The 15,249-nt window shown below is 41.0% G+C and overlaps 1 protein-coding gene and 1 pseudogene across 1 annotated transcript; both read left to right on the top strand.

The window, feature by feature from the left end:
- Nucleotides 1-246: 246 nt before the first annotated feature.
- LOC120780057 lies at nucleotides 247-6,492 on the top strand (annotated as a pseudogene).
- Nucleotides 6,493-7,471: 979 nt separating this feature from the next.
- Nucleotides 7,472-8,904, top strand: LOC120780058. The gene is made up of 2 exons (XM_040112327.1): nucleotides 7,472-8,407; nucleotides 8,465-8,904. The coding sequence occupies exons 1-2, from the start codon at nucleotides 7,936-7,938 to the stop codon at nucleotides 8,902-8,904; spliced, it is 912 nt and encodes a 303-aa protein (XP_039968261.1). The 5' UTR covers nucleotides 7,472-7,935.
- Nucleotides 8,905-15,249: the final 6,345 nt, after the last annotated feature.

Here is a 15,249-nt window from a genome sequence, read left to right as displayed (position 1 = left end):
GTGCGGGGACAGGACCTATGAGAACGCCCTGAGCCTGGTGAGGAACCAGAACCGGGGGCTCAGTATCTCGTCCTGGTGTGTTGCCGGCAGCAAGAAGGAGAAGCTAGGTGACATAGAAGGATGGAGGTTATACCTCTACATAAACGACGAGTCGTACAAGTATGTCCGGGCCGCGAGCTTCCGCCTGTTCTACAGGTACAGCACGGTCGTCATGCGGCCCTACAAGCCTGCTGACACTGGGAGCAAGGTAGCCAAAACGCCTGCGACTACACAGGACAAGGGCGTCGATAACCAGGCAGTGCCGGAGTCCTCCCCGGAGGAAACGAGGTTGAGGTGGACGAGTTGTAGGAGCAGCCCTGCGGGAGCAAGTCCGGACAGGCAGTGCCAGCAACGACAACTGACGTCCCCGAAGATGGCCGGAGCTCGGAGCTACCCTCAACGCAGGAGCTCCTAGACGGACTAAGAGGCCCAATGGACAGCAGTGCGGCTGACGGCGGGGTAGAGGATCTCTCCTTCCTCGAGCCCATTCTATGATGGCCGACACCATGGAAATTGCACAAGTGAACCTGCATCACGCGACGGCAGCCTTAGCTGTCATAACAAGCAGGTTCACTGCGGAGAAATTGGGCACACTGCTGATCCAAGAGCCTTGGGTCTATAGGGGAGAGGTATAGGGCCTCAAGACGGAGGCAAATAAGGTAATCTGGGACCTCTGTAGCGAGAGGCCTAGGACGTGTATAGTTGTCAGAAGCAATATTGATTTCTTTTGCATTTCAGAGTTTCTGACGCAGGATTTGGTGGCGGTGCAGGCCAGGGATACCGAGGGCAAAGATTTCGTCCTGGCCTCAGCATACTTTCCGGGAGAGACAGCAACGGCACCCCCGGAGGCGGTGGAAAGGCTGGTAGAGCACTGCAGGCTGCACAAGCTCCCCCTTATCATCGGTTGCGATGCGAACGCTCACCACACGGAATGGGGCAGCACTGACTGTAACGTGAGAGGTGAGTCTCTATTAGAATTTGTAGTAGGCAGCAATTTAGCGATAGAAAATGTAGGGTGTGAACCCACATTCATAACTATAAGCAGGAGGGAAGTGTTGGACATCACCCTCAGTAATGAACCTGCAACCGGATTGGTCTCGCAGTGGAGGGTCTCATCGGAACCCTCCCTGTCGGACCATAGAATTGTAAGGTTTGCACTGAGGGCAGGGGTCAAGCTATTCCCTCCTAGACGCAACCCTCGAAGGACCAATTGGAGTGCCTTCAGGGAGAGGCTAGATGAGGGATTAAAGAGGATGGGGCAGACTGACAGCAGCGCCACGGGCCTGGAAATGGAGAGCAGATTGACCGTGCTCAACGGGTCCATCATTAACGCGTATAATGACAGCTGCCCCTTAGGAGTACCCACAGACAAGCGCAATTGCTCCTGGTGGACAAGGAAACTCGCAGTCCTAAGGAAGAAGGTACGAAGCCTTTTTAATAAGGCTAAACGTACAGGGGTCTGGGAGGAGTATAGGAGCAACCTGACACTGTACAACAAAGAGATCAGGTCTGCTAAACAGGCTAGCTTTAGGAGATTCTGTGAAAACGTCTCCTCCACACCTGAAGCTGCCAGGCTGCACAAAGCCTTGGCTAAAGGGAAGACGGACACAGTGCTAGCCATCAAAAGGAATGATGGGACGTTCACGACCAGCGCGGAGGACAGAGCTATAGAGCTCTTGCGTGCTCACTTCCCGAAGACCATTCCGGTTTACCGGGGTCAGCCTGCAACTGTACACAGGCCATCCCGCACTGATTGGGCAATTGCTAAACAATTGTTTACTGCGGACTCGATCAGGTGGGCAATGGCCTCGTTCGAAAAGTTCAAGTCTCCGGGAGTGGACGGCATCTTCCCAGCGCTTCCACAGCAGGGTGAGCAGATCCTGACGCCACACCTGATTAGGTTGCTGAGGGAGAGCCTAGCCCTGGCCTACATCCCTGAATTATGGAGGACAGCTGAGGTAATCTTCATACCGAAAGTAGGTAGGAAGGACTACCCTTTGGCTAAATCTTTTAGGCCAATTAGCCTAACCTCCTTCCTACTGAAAACTATGGAGAAGATAATAGACCATCATTTAAGGTCGAAGGAGCTGAAGACTGCACCCCTGCATGCGGCTCAGCATGCATACAGAGCTGGTAGATCGACAAACACGGCTCTGTACCAGTTGACCTCCGAGATAGAGAGTTCACTGGAGAAAGGGGAAGTTATGCTATGCGCCTTTTTGGATATAGAGGGAGCTTTTGACAACACGTCTCATAGAAGTGTAGCCATGGCTCTGGAGGGTAGGAATGTGGCCGCACCGGTGCGCAGATAGATAGAGGTGGTACTGCGCACCAGGGTTGCTGAGACCACAGCAGGGGGCACTAGGATTCGTCTCGGCACAACAAGGGGCTGTCCGCAGGGTGGTGTACTTTCGCCCCTGCTATGGAGCCTTGTTGTAGACAACCGACAACGGCATCCGCTGCCAAGGATATGCGGACGATATAGTGATTATAGCGAGAGGCAAGTTCGAGGACACTCTCTGTGACCTAGTGCAACGAGGTCTAAACCTGGCAAAGGAGTGGTGCAGGGGAGTTGATCTGAGTATCAACCCCTCGAAGACTACCGGGGCTTAGAAACCTCACACTTGGGGGTAAAGAGATTGAGATGACCAGCAAGGTGAAATATCTTGGTCTCACGCTGAATTCCACTTTGCGGTGGAAGCAGCATGTGAACCAAACCCTGGTCAAGGCGACAAAGGCACTAATGGTGTGCAATCGGCTGGCAGGAAAATCCTGGGGTTGCAAGCCAAGGATTGTCAGGTGGTTGTACACCATGATCGTGCGACCGATAATCACATATGGGGCAGTGTCCTGGGCCTCTGTGGCGGCACGGGCCTCGGTAGTGATGAAACTATCGAAGCTTCAGCGGCTAGCATGCGTCTGCATGACGGGCGCTATGAGAACCTGCCCAACGGCGGCGATGGAGGTCCTGCTGGAACTCACACCGCTCCACATAGTGATCGGTCAAGTAGCCAAGCATTCACTCTTGCAAATAACGGCAGAGGGATGCGGCAAAGGAAAAATAATCTTGTCCCAGAGGATGGAAATGATAAGTGGCAACAATCCAATTGCCCTCCTCCCGAAGGACGGGATTACAAAAACTATAATTTTCACGAGGAAGTTCAAGGTTACCCTCGGCAGCAAGAGCGAGTGGAATGACTCCACTCTTGAGCTGGCGCTGAGGAATAGTACAGTAAAGTGGCACACTGACGGCTCGAAGACGTCGGAAGGTATTGGTGCAGGTATCGCAGGTCCGCGCACAAGGCTTTCGATACCGATGGGCAGATTTCCCAGTATCTTCCAGGCCGAAGTCTTAGCCAAAAGTCGGTGTATAGAGATAAACCTCCATCGCGGCTATCGAAACGAGCGAATAACTATTTTCAGCGATAGCCAAACGGCTCTAAAAGAAAGATCAAATCGCTGCTAGTGAAGGAGTGTAGGGAACGGCTAAACAGCCTATCCGAACTGAACCAAGTACACCTAATTTGGGTACCTGGTCATAGAGGCATAGCCGGCAATGAACTGGCTGACGAACTTGCCCGCTCCGCAGCCTCCACAAACATGGTAGGGCCCGAACCGTTCATTGGGGTGGGCCCACACACTATAAAGGAGCAGCTCCGTAAGGAAGAGAGAGTGGGTAGAGAGGGTCATTGGCAACGGGCGCATGGTATGCGGCATGCCAAGCTACTAATCTCCCAAGGATTAAACTCAGGCTCTTGGTCGCGTTCTATACCGGCCACTGCAAGTTGAAAAGGCACCTGTTCAACCTAGGACTTGCCTCTTGCGCTAACTGCCGGTTTTGCGACAGGGAACCTGAAACCCCGGAGCACCTTTTAATCGACTGCATCGCAGTCTGCAGACGAAGGTCTAAGGCCCTTGGAACCACATTTCCAGATAGGGATCACATCAACTCTCTTGCTCCCAGCAAAATATTAGAATTTATCGTTCTGCTGGGGCTTGATGAGTTCCTGTGAGTTAGGAGAGTGCACAATAGACCCAAGGTCGCAGTGCATACCTCAATCAATTATATTCTATTCTAAGTGTTGATGTTGAATGATGTTTTGAAAGCTTTTATTTACTTTACGTTCATTTTTCTTTGTAATCCGTCTTGTTTCAGGTAGATCAACACTTCCAATGCGACCAATTCTTCTGGTTCTCTGGTCCAAGAGAAATGATTGTTCATTGATAGGAACTTTCCTTTCCTTTGGACAAGTGCAAGAAGAAAAATAAATGCATTTACAAGCAGCGATGTCAAATAATTTTCCGGCAGAAGAAACAAAGTCGTCTCTTTTAGAGCTCAAACCTATTGGGTTCCTTAAAAACATTTGTTTAAGAGTCAGAAATTTCTTATGGTATGTGGTGAGCATTTGTACAACTCTGGTGTGTGAAACTATCGGAATAGATGACTTTTTGAAAGTATTTTCAACCCCTTTTCGCCCTATACGAAATCTTTCAAACTGATAAGACAAAAGAACATCCTGGTAAGTAGGTAACTGGGACTCAGAGAGATTGTACGGATATATGCCAAACACAGGACATTTCTGTCTAAATTTAAATTTAGATACAGACATTATGAGTTCTGTGTACTGTTGAGAGAATATAAGTGATGGAACTCGGCGAAATCACCGACAAGAGTGAAGGAACTCGATGAAAAAATATTTGTGTGGAGACCTATCCGAACGTGTGCTTTGGCGTAGGTGAATGAATGTGAGTGATAGCACTCGGCGAAATCAACGTCAAGAAGTGTGGCCGCAAGCCGATTTTCACCTTGCGCTGTGGCGCGCCGCATTTTCGCTCGTATCTCGGGAACGTTTCGTCCTACGGCCATGATCACATATACCATTTCGGTAGCAAATGACGTGACAAATAACTTTTGTTTTATACATTTTGCCATGAGATGCGTATTTCAGGCGCTAGGTAGACAATTTCACGATTTTGGTCGAATTTCCGAAATTTCAAGGCCGGAGTTGGGGTTGAAGATGCAATCCGATCTCAAAACAAAAAGTTGTATTGGAATCAGGAAGTACTAAGCAACTTTTCCGCACTATTAGAAATCCCGAATCGAAAAAAGTCCGGAATCGACCCACCCTAATGTTCACCACGAGTGTAAAATGAAATTTTTAAAATAAAGACTTCTTCGGCAAAAAAACTGATAAAAGTTTAAAATGTGGATTTATTTAAAAGTTTATAGATTAATTTAATTAATTTGAAGTGAAAAATGTGAGTAAAGTGTGTTTAATGTGGTAAAATAGCATGTTGAAATGTTCGAACTATGGGAATTTTTGAACTTTAAGGTCGAATATCTCGTAAACTAAGCGTTTGCGGTACCCATAACCCTGTATATTTTTTAATTGGGAGGACTTCCTCTCTCCAACGGTACCTTCAAATCGCGGCGCCAAAGAGATCGGAATTGGGCCATGTTCTTTATTTAATTTAATAAACAAATAAGTAATATTATATAGTAATATTATATAATAATAATATATATATTGTCACCTAATATACAAAAAAACGTATCAAAAATAAATGGAAAGCGCTGACAGATATAATAACCAAAATTTAACCATTTTATAACGAAAACTCAAATTTTGTTTTAATATCAGCAAGATAACCAAAAAATATAACCACTTTATAACGAAACTCAATATATTTTTTATTTTAACGCAGAAAGGAGTACTATGCGAAAGTAATTCAGTCACCCTGGGTATTCGCTCGACCAGGGTTATTTTTTAAAGCGCGGCCGAAGCCGCCAACACAGAAAGGAGTACTACCCGAAAGTACTTCAGTCACATAAATCACATATTACACATATACATATGTAGAAAGAATTTTTTCTATAGTTAATATAGAAAAAAGAATCACGCGAAAAAGCAAACAATGAAAAATTGTTAAAAATCCCACATATCTGCTGTTTAAGATGTGGCAAGGCTTGTTTTCCTCATAATTGTAAACAATCTAACCTTTTCAACGATGAGTGTGCTAAGTGATTTTTAAATTAATAAATTTAGGTAAAATATACCAAAATAAAAGTGAAATGTGAACTTATTTCAATGTACATTTAAATATACAGAGTGAAAAACGTGAAAAAATTTACTGAAACATAGAGAAATACCATGTGTTATTAGTGCAAATTTTTTAACTTTTAATCGTGATTATTTTAAAAAATAAAAGTTATTTTTATATTATTTTTGGATATTTCTTCTCTGGAGAAGCTCCCCTATCCTCCGCCAAAGTAGTCGGAATCGTGCCGTCAGTGGCAATTACATATATATATTTTCGTGATCTCGAGAACGTCACATTTCCAGTGATACCAATTTTATTCCCGAAATTAGGGGATGTTATTCTAAATCCCAGCCTAACTGTGAATTGTTATCGTTTTGTTTTCTCATAGATGGTGAGGAAAATGTGAATTGAGTGTTTTATTTTAAATGCCAAAAAATAGAAAAAGGCTGGGATTTAGATTAGCATCCCCGGATTTCGGGGATAAAATGGGTATCACTGGAAAGGTGGCGTTCTCCAGATCACGAAAATATATACATTTAGTTGCCGCTGACTTATAGTTTTTAAGATATTTGCACTTAAAGATGAAAAATTAGCAACTTTTATATTGATAATTTGCTTATTGTGAATAACTTTTTCACTTATATTATGCACTTTTCACTTACTAACACTTCACTTTAACGTTTTTGTATATAAATTTCTTTAATATTTATTGCAAATAAAGCTTTATTTTAATTATTTAATTTTAGTTAAATTCACAGCATTTTCACAACAAGAATAGGGTTGCATACTAGCAAATAAATGGTATTGCCATATCTGCCTAGTTGTCAACAAAAGAAAATAAGCAAAAACATTATACCCCAAATACATACATAAATGGAAAACGCAATATCTTTAGCAATTCCTTATAACAGAAAAACAGTTGCAGAAAGGAGTTCAACGCGAAAGAACTCTGAACACCCCGGTGTTGGATCCGCCAGAGTTATGTTTTTTGAAAGAAGAGCTATTTTTTTGTAATAAGAGTTATTTTTTTTAAATAAGAGTTATTTTTTTTTAAATAAGAGTTTTTTTTTTGAAATAAGAGTTATTTTTTTTGAAATGCGGCCGAAGGCCGCCAGTAGAGAAAGGAATTCTACGCGAAAGAAATCTGAACACCCCGGTGTTGGATCGGCCAGGGTTATTTTTTTTGAAATGCGGCCGAAGGCCGCCAGTACAGAAAGGAATTCTACGCGAATTCAGCGCCGCGCTTCAAAAAAAAAATAACCCTGGTCGATCCAACACCGGGGTGTTCAGAGTTATTTCGCGTATAACTCCTTTCTGTACTGGCGGCCTTCGGCCGCATTTCAAAAAAAATAACCCGGGGTATTCAGTGGAGAAAGGAGTTCTACGCGAAGGAACTCTGAACACCCCGGTCTGAACATTTCGGTGTTGGATCGACGATGAACAATTAGACAGAATTTGATCAACTAGAATAATTTTTAAAGTTTGGATAAAAAGTTGTAATACCGTGAAGGGTATAACTCCTTTTTTAACACTTCATTTTCTTTAACGGGAATAATTCTAGCAACAATTGTACTGTTAATTTTCAAACTAAGTATTGTTTCTTTTTTTTGTTTCGCTTTTACTTATAAATTTGGTGAAGCAATTAGCAAGTGTGGTTAATGATTTTTGAATATTTTCATTTATTTAAATTGGTTTTTTATTAAAAAAATATAATTAAAAAATGTGTGCACAACGATCAGGTATGTTATCAAATATATCTAAATTTTTAATAAAGTATTCTCTGTAGATTTCGATGAACCTTCCACCAGCCGCGGTGTACGTAGAAGTGATATTACCGTTGCAGAATTAAGAAGGATGTGGAATATAACAAAAGTTGTTCAGACATTTAGCACTAGGGAGCAATGCATTGCCTTTGCGGAACAAGAGGGCTTAATTTTGAGCAATAAATTGTGCCGCAAGCACAAAAGACCCATGATCCCCACTCTATCGGGGAATAATACGGTGGGATCTTTTAGATGCCGTAGAGGTAGTTGCCGTTCGGTGGCCGCAATATCGAGGGCCAAAGGCACTTGCTTTGAAAATGCAAGGATACCATTGCCTCAGATTTTTTATCTGATGTTCGCATACGCTTCTCACTGGTGTCAGACTGAAGTCAGAAAAAACAGCTTTATAGCTATTTTGTCAACAGCCACCATATGCGATTGGTACAGCTACTGTCAAGAAGCCGTTGTGTTGTATCAGGAAGAGGCTGTGGGGAAAATTGGTGGTCCCGGAAAAATAGTACAAATAGATGAAAGCAAGTTTGGAAAACGAAAATACAATAAAGGTAATAACTCTTATATATATAAAATTTTACGTACTAACTTATTTTCTCATATTTCAGGTAGAAGAGTTGAAGGTCACTGGGTACTGGGCATGGTAGAGGATGGGAGCGAGGACTTGAGATTGGCAGTGTGTCCCGAGAACATAAGATCTGCTGAGGTGCTCATACCTATTATCAAGAAGCACGTGCCGGAAGGGTCAATTATATGTACCGACTTTTGGAGGGCATATAATTGCCTTTCCGATCATGGGTATGAGCACCGAAGGGTCAATCATAGTGATCCGGATAATCCCTTTGTCGCCCCAGACGGGACACACACTCAAAGGATTGAGTCACAGTGGCGTGTCATAAAACGATACTTGTTAAAGGACAATTACGCGAACCAACAAAATTTTACAGATTTAATTATTGAATATCTGTGGCGTAAAACTATACGCAGAAACCACGAAGACCCATTCGAAAAGCTTTTACAAGCAATAAAGCATACATACCAACCTTAAATTTGTTTTTGGTTTTATTTATGACAAAATATTTTTTTATATTAAAATTTTTTCAGGTATTTGGGGTATAATGTTTTTGCTTATTTTCTTTTGTTGACAACTAGGCAGATATGGCAATACCATTTATTTGCTAGTATGCAACCCTATTCTTGTTGTGAAAATGCTGTGAATTTAACTAAAATTAAATAATTAAAATAAAGCTTTATTTGCAATAAATATTAAAGAAATTTTTATACAAAAACGTTAAAGTGAAGTGTTAGTAAGTGAAAAGTGCATAATATAAGTGAAAAAGTTATTCACAATAAGCAAATTATCAATAATGTATATATTTTCGTGATCTGGAGAACGCCACCTTTCCAGTGACACCCATTTTATCCCCGAAATCCGGGGATGCTAATCTAAATTTTACCCTAGAAAAAAACTGACGCTCATTTTGAGACGCTCTCACACTGGAATAAGTTGGGCAGTTTTTTATCTCTGCTAAAAGTTAGCACTAGCTTGGATGATCTCCTTCAATTACCTTTATAATTAAAACCCCGCATATACAGATGCTATTCTATATCGTAACCTGGTCAAATTCACTTTAATGTAAATTGTTGTGCCTATTACAATTTTAACGACTTTCCACATTACACCATTTTTGTAAGTTATCCTAATTTGAACATTCACAATTATACTCTCATTACAATATGTAAAAAAAGTTGCATAACTTTTCCAATTGTTCGTTTTAATTGAAAGCCAAGTAAATATTAAACTTTTCTACAAGCGGTGCATAGGTGCATACTTATTAATTACTAATAGACAGTTCAGTTTCTTCAATTGTTTTGTAGCATACCGATGGAACAAAATTCACGCATAAATCTCTAACCAGTTTTTCACGCTCATTTTTGATTTTTTTTTTTAATCAAACATATAAAATATTTACACGAGTACTGAAGCGAAAATGTTTAATATTTTCATGTACAAGGTTGAGTTTCAAGCACTGTAAGTAAAATGTTGATCATTATACTTACAAAAAGCAGTACCTAGAATGTCTTCTTTAGTATTATTAAAATTATAATCCGTTTAGAATTTTTACACTCTTGTAAATTTTCATCAAAAGCTAATGTATTCGGAACCCTTATCATTCATTTGTTTTCATACTTTACACAATTGTATATCGAACGATAAAGAACTTTCACCTTTCACCTTTCACGACTGAAACTAAATCTCGTTCTACCTTTTAATTTACCTACACGTTCGGCAGATTTGTCTGAACAAAACATTACCCGATATAGACTTTCAACACTTTTTTTAACTCGTCTAAAAAAATTATCTGGGAAAAATATATACCACTATGGCGTGGTAGTAAAATATAAATATTATAAGGTAGATAAGAACATACACCGACAACATCAACTCGTAAGAACAAAGTTTTAACTAATAACTAGAACTGCAAAACAATCGACGAAACTATCGATACATAACTTTATTTTCGTCCCACTAACGATAGACTTCTTCGACCATTGATGGCTTATGCCTTAACTAGACTTACCAGAAACTCTCAAAAATTCGCAAAATTTAATTTTTTTTGTATATACAAATTATTATATTTAACTATATTTAAATTAAGGGTTGGATCCATTGAAAGGTATGTTGTAGAAATATTTACAAATAGGTAAACATATCTAATGTCTGAAAATGTCGGGTCAACATGTTCATACAAGCAGCAGCAACTCAGGATATTTTACCCTTCTGTTTTCAGGTATTTTAGTAAAAATTAGGTACCGTGGAAAAATAAAAATTTTAAAGAAACCGTAGTATTACATAACATAGTATTCCTGATTTTGTAGAATACAAGTTTTAAACTGAAACATATTATGTGAACAAGTGTTCGAATTTCACTAAATATATATACATACATACATATATATATGCATATAATACATGTAGGGCTGTGCAAACGGACAATAAGACTTAAACAGTAATGCAACACTGTGTAAAGAACATATGTGACAGCAGCGAACGGACTGGAATGACAACGAAACAGTAGTTACGAAGACGAATTAAGGACAGACAATTGGACCGACCACGCCAGACCACCGGCGACCACGGACCATTCCGCATTAGTACATACCATACGAATAATATAATTATTGTTAATAAATATTAGAATTACAAAAAAAACGGCTATTTTTAAAATCAAATCCTACAAGTGGTGTCAGAAAAGGGATTTAAGTGCGACTTAAAGTAAAAATTTGTAATATTCTAAACGCGTTCATACAATTGGTCCGTGGTGCGCGAAAATTGCGGTATCCAAACCGCATAACGGACGAGTGGCAAAGCCCAGCTGGCGAAAGGAGCGCTAGCAACAAGGCGCAGCGTCGGCGAAGACGCTGCAGTAGCAGTAGCAGTAACAGCACCAGCAGTTGTAATTGTAGCAGCAGTAGCAGTAACAGCACCATCAGTAGTAGCAGCAGTAGCAGTGGCAATAACAGCAGTAGTAGCAGTAGCAGCAGCATCAGCAGTAGCAGCAGCAGCAGCATCAGCGTCAGTAACAGCAGCAGTAACGGCTTGTATATACAGTGCGTACGGTAAAGTACAGTTCATCGGTGGAGGTGGCGTTACATTTCAATGGAGAAACAGCTAAGTCCTTTGATGTACAGTTTTGAATAACGTAAAATAAGTTATTGAATATTTTTGTGTAAATTTTGTGAAACTTTATGGTGAATATCGCAACAAACTTTTATTAATTAAAATACGTTTTAAAAAAAAAAAATTCTTACGTGAGATATATAAGAATATAAGAAAGTTAAATGAGAATATGCGGATATTGTAATAAAATCCAAGTTATAGAAAGTATTTTACTTCAAAACTGTATGCGAAAGATTAAAACGAATATTGTAACAAAATTCGTTTAACAAACAAGTTATTAAAATTGTACACGGAAATTGTAAACGCGGATGTTGCTATCGAATTGAATAACATAAAAGTTATCAGAATTGTATGCGGAAAAAGTGAATATTGTAACGCAAGCTAAAAGGAAATATTATTATTGAAAATAAGATTTTTAGAATACTATCGATTTTTTGTACAACACTGTAAATTATGAACCGCAACGAAATTTTTGAGCTGACTTTTGACGGTCTGAAGGAAAGGTTAGGCGATTTAGGGCTATCGACTATTGGACGGAAAGGGACACTACAAGAAAGACTGATGGAGCATTTCGGCCTGACTGTGAGTGACGGTTCCGAAACGGATGTGGAGGTAGCAAGCCAACGAAGTGTGCGTGAGGTTAGAGTCGAATACCACAACTTTACTCTCCGAGTTGTTGAGGACTCAATGACTTCATTTAAAGGAATAGGTCGTCCAAGTTTCGAACAATGGCTTGAGGATTTTGAGGCAAACGCATCAGCAGTGCATTGGAACGAGCTGCAGAAATTCATCTACGCAAAACAACTGTTGAAGGGTGCGGCAAAGATTTTTATAAGAAGCCAGAGAGGAATAAGCAGTTGGAGTTCACTAAAACTAGCGTTGCGGCAGGAATTTGGTATACTCGTAGCATTATCATCGTTTGAAGTACACCGTACTTTACGTAGTCGTAGGAAGCGACATGGGGTAGATCTTCGAGAATATTTATACATTTTAATGGAGTTGGGGAAACCGATAGAGCTAGATGACTCAAGCCTAATAGAATATTTTATCTAAGGCATACCGGACTCAAGGTCGAACAAAAGTAACCTATACCAGGCGAAAACTATACAGGATTTGAAGGAAACAGATCAAGATCAGATATACCAGAAGATTCGTTACAGCCAGTCACAACCCGTGAATGGGAACCAGGAGAGGGCATCGTCGTCAAACAAGGATTTCCAGAAAGCAGTTTCATTTAGCAGGAAATGTTTTGTCTGCGGGAATTCATCACATCTCGCTAGAAGTTGTCCACGCAATAAGACATCGTGTTACAATTGCGGTAAAGAGGGTAATCGTGCAGCTAACTGTAAGGCAGGAAGGAAAACTCCTAAATCGGAACAAAGCAGCGTTAATAATATGACGGATGAAGGAGAAATCGAAAAATCGGAGAAGCGGAGTGGATTGATTTTTAAGGATGTAAGTTTCAACGGAAAATCTGCGTCGGCATTAATCGACACAGGCAGCGGCTTATGTATTATACGTTACGATACGTTAAACATACTTAGTCTGGATGTTGACTTAAGTAGTGAACAGCGACAGTTGATGGGTAACGGTACTAGCAAACTTACAACAATAGGTAGCTTTACCACACCCATCGGGGTAGACAACATAAAGTTGGAAGTAAAATTTCACGTAGTGAGAGAGCGAGACATCAAATATGCGCTCGTGATTGGTAACGACGTTTTGAGGCAAGTCGATTTATTTGTTACGGAACATGGCGCCGAGTTCAGGCAGAAGAAGGTGGAGGAAAAGCCACAGAGCAAGGAGGAGTTGAATACTGGAGCAGTAAGGAAAGATCGCAGTGTTGGGTCAGCGAAGCCTAAGAAGTTTGATGTGAAAGAAAACGTGGGCACAAGGGTGCATGAAGATGAGAAGCAGTATATGGAAGCCGTTAGGAAGTATCGCAAGAAAATCCATGATAGAAGGGCTTTGGAAGTAGCAGACAATGAGAGCGAGGGCGCTGTTGTGGCTAATGAGCCGAGAGAATTCAGGATTTCAGAAGCGAGTTCGAAGTTGCTTCATGAGACTGCGGAGATGGGCACCGATGCTGCGAACAACCCAATTGATGAAAGTGATAACAGGATTGCTGAACTGAGCGAAGAGTTTGGAACCCTGTGTATGGTCGCAAGAATGGAGAAGCTACCTGTGGACAAAGTCGATCTTTCACACCTCAACAAACAGCAAGCAACTATAGTACGAAGAATGGTAGCGAATTATAAGCTTACAAGCAAATCGAATTCGGCAGTAGAGATGAAGATCTTACTTTCAGATGACACCCCAGTATATGAAAATTCCAGACGGATGTCATACACCGATAGACAGGAAGTGGATGAACAATTTAAGGAGTGGTTAAAGGATGGGATCATTAAACCCAGTAGTTCAAATTATGCGTCACCAGTGGTGTTAGTTTCGAAGAAAGACGGAAAGAAACGTTTGTGTTGCGATTATCGGCGATTAAACACAAAGATAGTTTGCGATAACTTCCCGATGCCAAATATCGATGTTATCGAAAAGTTACAGGGTGCTAATGTTTTTACAACACTGGATCTTAGGAATGGATTTTTCCTTGTCCCAGTGTAGAGTTCCTCAAGGAAGTACACCGCATTCGTTACATACAACGGACAATATGAATTCCAATACGTGCCTTTTGGTGTATCGAATTCGCCGGCAGCTTTTTCAAGGTTTATTTCAGCAGTATTTACAGATCTTATATCGGGTGATTTTTTTGAGGTTAGGATTTTCATGCATTAGTATTTGACAGATCACGTGGGATTTCAGACATGGTGTCAAAGAGAAAGATGCTCAGTATGCTTTGACATTTCATCATGAATAGACTTACTAACGAGCAACGCTTGCAAATCATTGAATTTTATTACCAAAATCAGTGTTCGGTTCGAAATGTGTTTCGCGCTTTACGTCCGATTTATGGTCTACATAATCGACCAAGTGAGCAAACAATTAATGCGATTGTGACCAAGTTTCGCACTCAGTTTACTTTATTGGACATTAAACCAACCACACGAATGCGTACAGTGCGTACAGAAGAGAATATTGCGTCTGTTTCTGAGAGTGTGGCTGAAGACCGTGAAATGTCGATTCGTCGCCGTTCGCAGCAATTGGGTTTGTGTTATTCGACCACATGGAAGATTTTACGCAAAGATCTTGGTGTAAAACCGTATAAAAATACAGCTCGTGCAAGAACTGAAGCCGAACGATCTGCCACAACGTCGAATTTTCAGTGAATGGGCCCTAGAAAGTTGGCAGAAAATCCGCTTTTTATCGACAAATTTTGTTCAGCGATGAGGCTCATTTCTGGTTGAATGGCTACGTAAATAAGCAAAATTGCCGCATTTGGGGTGAAGAGCAACCAGAAGCCGTTCAAGAACTGCCCATGCATCCCGAAAAATGCACTGTTTGGTGTGGTTTGTACGCTGGTGGAATCATTGGACCGTATTTTTCAAAGATGCTGTTGGACGCAACGTTACGGTGAATGGCGATCGCTATCGTTCGATGCTAACAAACTTTTTGTTGCCAAAATGGAAGAACTGAACTTGGTTGACATGTGGTTTCAACAAGATGGCGCTACATGCCACACAGCTCGCGATTCTATGGCCATTTTGAGGAAAACTTCGGAGAACAATTCATCTCAAGAAATGGACCCGTAAGTTAGCC

The sequence above is a fragment of the Bactrocera tryoni genome, unplaced genomic scaffold (assembly GCF_016617805.1).
Source record: "Bactrocera tryoni isolate S06 unplaced genomic scaffold, CSIRO_BtryS06_freeze2 scaffold_13, whole genome shotgun sequence".
NCBI lineage: Eukaryota > Metazoa > Arthropoda > Insecta > Diptera > Tephritidae > Bactrocera > Bactrocera tryoni.
This window is presented reverse-complemented; position numbering and strand designations above follow the sequence as displayed.

Excerpts from the sequence above, each read along its gene's own strand:
- LOC120780058 (XM_040112327.1), top strand. The coding sequence starts at position 7,936 with ATGTGGAATATAACAAAAGTTGTTCAGACATTTAGCACTAGGGAGCAA. Across the intron at positions 8,408-8,464 it reads AAAACGAAAATACAATAAAG|GTAGAAGAGTTGAAGGTCAC; the intron begins GTAATAACTCTT and ends CTCATATTTCAG.